This window comes from Poecilia reticulata, linkage group LG15 (genome assembly GCF_000633615.1).
Source record: "Poecilia reticulata strain Guanapo linkage group LG15, Guppy_female_1.0+MT, whole genome shotgun sequence".
NCBI classification, from domain to species: Eukaryota; Metazoa; Chordata; class Actinopteri; order Cyprinodontiformes; family Poeciliidae; genus Poecilia; species Poecilia reticulata.
Window position 1 is genome coordinate 3,200,893 of NC_024345.1, and position 6,000 is coordinate 3,206,892.

At 39.8% G+C, this 6,000-nt stretch overlaps 1 protein-coding gene across 1 annotated transcript in view; it reads left to right on the forward strand.

Moving 5' to 3' along the window:
* The window catches only part of mrps5 (mitochondrial ribosomal protein S5), a 24,232-nt gene extending 18,734 nt beyond the window's left edge, over window positions 1–5,498 (forward strand). Inside the window, exons 10-12 of the mRNA XM_008428815.1 lie at window positions 3,138–3,200; window positions 3,329–3,465; window positions 4,977–5,498. Coding sequence (XP_008427037.1) covers window positions 3,138–3,200; window positions 3,329–3,465; window positions 4,977–5,201 — 425 coding nt within the window. The 3' untranslated portion in view covers window positions 5,202–5,498. The remainder of the gene's footprint in view (window positions 1–3,137; window positions 3,201–3,328; window positions 3,466–4,976) is intronic.
* Window positions 5,499–6,000: the final 502 nt, after the last annotated feature.

Consider the following 6,000-nt stretch of genomic DNA (forward strand, 5'->3'; position numbering starts at 1 on the left):
TTTCCAAACTTAATTTCCATGTTTTTCAATGGTAACGTGTTTCTTATCGTCATTTTAGAAGCAGGAATTTAACGTGTTTACATTTTTCATGCAATTATTCAACGTTTTGCTTGTTCACCTAAAAAAGTCCCAAGCTGGAACCTTTATATTTTGTTTCTAGTACGCCCATAAATCTGACGCACAAGCGACAACATCCACAAACAACAGCAATGGATGGCAAAGCCGCTTCTCTTGCCACTTAGCCACAAAACTGTTTTTTTTTTTTTAAATGTTGCTTATTTTGTCGACATATAGTTTTTCATAAAAAAGCGATTGAGTAATTAAAAACCCTGCAATTAACTTTGTTAAAAAATTTTAACTGAGTCTCTCCACTAATTTACCAGGTTAGTTTGAATACGGTCATGGATACTTTGAGGCGACTAAACAGTCTATACATCTTACCTCTTCTCCTTCCACTGCCCAGGTTTCCTTCCTGTTCCCTCTTTGCTCATAATCTCTTCGACTTCGCTTTCTCCTCTCTCCTCTCTGCTGCCCCCTTGAATCATCTACTCATAGTCTCACAAGAGACATAATCTGAAAAATGGCTCTTTTTTTAAGGCAATGAACGAGAATCAGAACGCATTACTTAAACTTTCTTATGGGAAAGCTCCAGTTGGCTTCTTTCGCCGCTGCTGGAGAGCAGCGTCAGAAAGATTAATGCGAGTGAGTCATCAGCCTCCGCCGCGCCCACCAGAGGAGAAAGTTAGCTTCCTAATTTGGCCCCAAATCAGGCAGGGTGTGTGTGTGTGTGTGTGTGTGCGTGCGTGCGTGCGTGCGTGCGTGCGTGCGTGCGTGCGTGCGTGTTTGTGTGTGTGGATCTGTACCCTGCTTGACTTCAGAAACAGTGGTATATTTAATTTTCTCAGGTTCAGCTCTCTCTGTGCTGCCATCTGCAACCTGTCTGTGTGATTGCTTTCTTTTTCCCTCTTTGTCTCAATGTCACCACCTCAGATTACTTGAATTTCTTCTTCTGCAGCTCTGCGACTGAGGTTTCTCTCTGTGGAAGCAATTTGACCCAACGAATGTTTTTTGTTAAGGAATACAACTGCAGCAAGAGCCGGTCTGCTGAAATATTGCTTTAAATATAAAAATACCAGTTGTTTAAAATATTTTTGTCACGTTGAAAATGGCGGCCTTTCATTCGTTCTTTCAGGTTTTTATGGATTAGACACACAGAAGTGCAAAATTGGGAAGTTGATGGGAAATGACACAAAGTTCTAAGTTTTTCTTTTTTCATCTTTTTTCGCAAACCAGCTCAAGTTTAGTCAGACTGGATAGAGGCCAGATGTGAACCTCACGGATTCTCAGTTGGATTTTGCTCTGGACTTTGACTAGGCCATTCTGAAATATGAAAATGCTTTGATCTAAATCGTTCCATTGTAGCTCTGCTTGCATGTTTATGTTGCTGTCCCTTTTAATAGGATTAATAACATTGACCCCATTACTTCTGACCAGCTGGAGCGCAGCATGATGCTGCCACTTCTTTACAGCTGCACCTCTGACCTGCCTGGTGTGATTCTTTAACAAAGACTCTCAATAACTTTGGTGACAGATTCTACAGCAGTAAATAAGGTTTAAATATACAGTCATATTCAATAAGTTAGAACATTGTTGAAATGCTTATTCATATTACCAACTCAGTTCAATAAGTGAAACAAATTAAATATATTAAATACACACACTGATGTTTTCAATTTTCTGTTATTTATGAGGATTTTTTTGCTGGCAGTCAATAAAAACGAGTCGTTTCAGATTAGAATGATTAGCGTATTATTTATCATTAGGGTTAATATTAGTTTTACGACGTGTTTTCAATCTGACGCAGACCCTAATTGTAGCACATAATCAAAATTATTAAATGAATTAAATGCCAATTTAATGAATTAAAGTTTTTAGCATTTTTTTCAGCTTTTCTGTGTTTCAGAATGACACTAAAAGTGCATTTTTCATCTTTTTTTCATGATATTAAGTTATATTTTTCAAATTTTCCACAAAATTCTCATACAATAGAAGAAAATGTTCTCTTTAAGCAAAATACATGTTCTGTACTTGAAAGCCTAAACATATTTCTTTCTGTAATGATGGCCCTTTAAAATTACAACAAATTTCCTCTACAAGATGTTTATATAAAGTTATAAGTTGTCAAAGATTATGCAACACTGGTGTCTAAATGACTTTTATATGGCTAGACTGAAGGCAAAAATGGCCCTTTGAATCTCAAAGTGCTTTGGATTTGTCGTCGGTTTCGTTTTTTTTGGGGTAAAAGTTCCTCCAAAACCAGAATTTTCTGTTCTTTGAATCATTGCTTTCTGTATAAAGTTATGAGTGTTTATAAGTAGCAGCAGCGTCGAATATATCAACCCCGCTCACTTTTGGTCTTTGCTTGAAGAAATCCACCGGATTTACTGATATCTTCTATCCGTTGGGTCTTCCAGCGTCTGAAAGATAAATTAGTTATTTTCTCTGGGGAAAAATGAATAAATAAAAATCTGTTTTGATTTTCTCACTTTGTCAGATGAGGCCGGACCCCCTGCAGCTACAGCAAATGCTCGTTTCCCTGCGGTGAATGAGTCACCCAAGTGAATGAGAAGTTTATATTAAGATAAATCATCTTTTCGATTCTTCACTTACCTTGACTTGTCAAATGAGCACTAAAAAAAAAAAAAAAAATCTTTAGAACATTCATTTACTCGTATTTCCTTCTCTGTCTTCATCCATGCCCGTCTGCACTGCAGCAGCAGCCGCGATTAATATCGAATTCTTTGTCAGCAAGCGCAGGATTTTCTCCTGAAGCAATGCGTCTGGCAGCACACAGCTCCTCCTGTGGGGAAGAAGAAGTGAGTGAATAAGTAATGGGCTGCAGCTGCTGCAGTGAGCAGGAGGGATATCTGGTGGGCATGTAGAGAACTACAACGTCCAAAGGGTTGGGAGGCGGATAAAAACCGCAAAGCAAAGCTCAAGTGCCTACAAAACACGTGGAGCTCGTTAAGATTTCCTGGATTTGTTTATCACTTATTGGTTTGGCTGTTTTGCTTCCATCTGTCTCTGCTCTGCCGTGCGTCTGATGCAGCTGTTGTTTTTTTTTCTTCCGCCGACAGTTTATCACGACATGGACTCCAGGTTCAAGAGGACGACTCTACGCATGAAGAAGCAAAGCGAGGGTTGGTCGACGTCCGTTTTGCCAGAGCTAATTCGCGCCAGATGTTCCGCTCTGAACGTTTCCATTTAATCATTACATATTCTGCTGCGACTGCAGCTGGAGTTTAATTGTGTGTGTGTGTGTGTCCAGGTTACGGTCTGCGCTGCCACAGGGCCGTCATCACGCTGTGCAAGCTGATCGGCATCAAGGACATGTACTGTAAAGTTGAAGGCTCGGTCAATCTCCTCAGCATCACTCGGGCGCTCTTCACTGGGTTGGTCAAGCAGGTGAGATCATGTTGGGACGTCGGTAAAAAATGGAAAAATTCTCCAAAAATAAAGTCATTAGATTTCTGGTTTTAGGTTTTTTTGTTTGTTTTTATCCTTTACTAGGGAACAGTTGAACGTGCCGGTGACTGGTGTTGGTAATTCCAGTCCATTTTGAAAATCCTAATTTAGAATTGTCCATATTTGTTTAGGCCAGTTGAATCGGCCAATGAGAACAGACTCAGGCAGAGTTTCATTGAAGTACAAAACTGTACTGAGTCGGTTTTTAATGCGTAATTGATTTAAGTATTGATTGGATCCCACATAAAAACCTGCATATAGCTAAAAAGTATTTTGCTGATTTTAAAACTATTTGATAATTTTGTACTGATGCACATTTAACCCTTTATACGAGGTAACAATCAATCAGTCAATGAGAATTTAATGTTAAAATACGGAAAGCAGTTTTTCAGAAGTTGGGACTCACATGAAAAGGTAATTCTGTCAGGAAAAAGCAGGAGCTTTCTTATTTTTACTGAGTTTGAATATTAATTTTACAAATATTTAATCCTTTTTTCCCCCTCTAATAATCCTTAACAAATACAATGGCTTTAGTTTGTTTGATCTTCCACAGCACGTGTTAATTTTATCAGCTGTCCTCCTCTTCAAAAAGAGATTACCCAAAGGTCCATATTTGGTCCTCTTTTATTTTCATTGTGCTTGCTTCCTCTGGGATCCATTTTTCCGGAAATATAACGTACCGTTTCTACGCAGATGACACTCAGGTTTACCTTCCATTAAAATCCAGTGGATCTCCGTCTGTGGATAGGTTGCTGAAATGCTTGAAGGTCGTGAGAGCAGGAATGGACCGGAACCTTCTTAGGGGTGACTTTTTACAATGATTTTAAATTTAGTGAGATCAGTGCAGTCGTCCAGTCTAGCTTTTATCACCTGAGGCATATAGGTAAAGTCAAAAGACCATGTTCCTTGTAGATGAGGGTTAATCATGAGTTCAGAATTCAGCTAACAGGAAGAACGTGACATGAACTCATCACGCCGAGTTTGTATTTCATTCAGCGGCTGACTGTTTCTTTCAGAATGACTAAATTTAGTTTTTAAATGTTTAAATATTCCAGCGCCTCTTTTTCAACCACATATTCCGATTAGATCTCTGAAGATATAAAGATCAAAAGCCTTTAGTTGTTTCCATGTTTCTAGTCCATTGTCTGCTAAGTCTGCCGGATCTCTAAATGATTTTAAGTATCTTAAAAATTCTCACGTCTTAATTGCCGATTTAATCGATTTCATAAGCTGATTAATCTCACACAGACATAAAGATAAATTACTCCAGCTATGTTGCAGGAAATTGGTGGTTTCCTTCTTTGTCAGAGAAGATTTATCTGACCGTTCTCATCGTCTCAGACCATCACAACTCCTGTGCTTTTATTAATAACTCTAGAGATAAAGCCCCTCTAATCTCCTCGTCATTATTACATTGCTAAATCTCTTTCACTGCTTCGACCACCCTTCAGGAAACTCATCAGAAGCTGGCCAACAAGAAGCAGCTCCACGTCGTGGAGTTCCAGGCCCAGCGGGGCCCGCTGCCAATGGTGGTGGCCAGCCCGAAAGACGGAGCGCGTCTCCAGCCGGAGTCCGTGGACGAGGTCCCCGACACCAAACTGCACTGGGACGACGTCCGAGACGCGCAGGGAACCAAACGCTCCATGTGGGTGGGGCTGAAGCGCACCGTGTGGTAGAGGAGACCACAGGTGCACCTGTGAATGGTGGTTTATTAAAGCTCTCTGAACGGAGGAATGGCAGGAAACCGAAAGGACTTGTTGGAGTTTTTTCTTACAGAAACATTAAAAAGCTTCATTAATCTGAATTTATCGGGGATTCTCTTATTTAAATGTCAAATGTAATAAACTTCCGAAAGTTTGTTTGGCAGCAAAACTCCTTCATTCTAGAACAGTCAATGAAAATGTCATCGTCCATGTTTGTGATGTTACATAATAGAGTGACGGTAAAATAAAGTTTCTGTTCCGAGTCTCTCATCAGATTTTTTATTTTTTTTTTACTTTAAATAATAATAAATAAATAAAAAACTACAGCAGGAAGGAAGTCATACTTGATGAGAAAATTCTCTGGGTGAGGTTCCATCTGACACAATCTGCACTGCTCCACTGCGCACTGACTTAGAAATGCAGTGACCTGACAGACGGCACCACAGGAGCCCACTCATCATTCTTCCACATGTCGCAGCGTCTACATATGTTGAAGAGTAATGAGCTGCTGCTGAATCTTCAAAATGTAAAAACCTCCAATATAGGTTCAGATTCTGTTTTTTTTTTTTTGCATTAGAAAAAGCAGAAGCTCAAAGAGACAGAAATGAACTAGGAATCAAAGAGTTTTGTCTCATGTTACTGAAATGACGCATTTAAATTAATTTTACACTCGCAAGCCATCCATCCATTTTCTTCCGCTTATCCGGGGTCGGGTCGCGGGGGCAGCAGCTTCAGAAGGGAGGCCCAGACTTCCTTCTCCCCAGCCACTTCT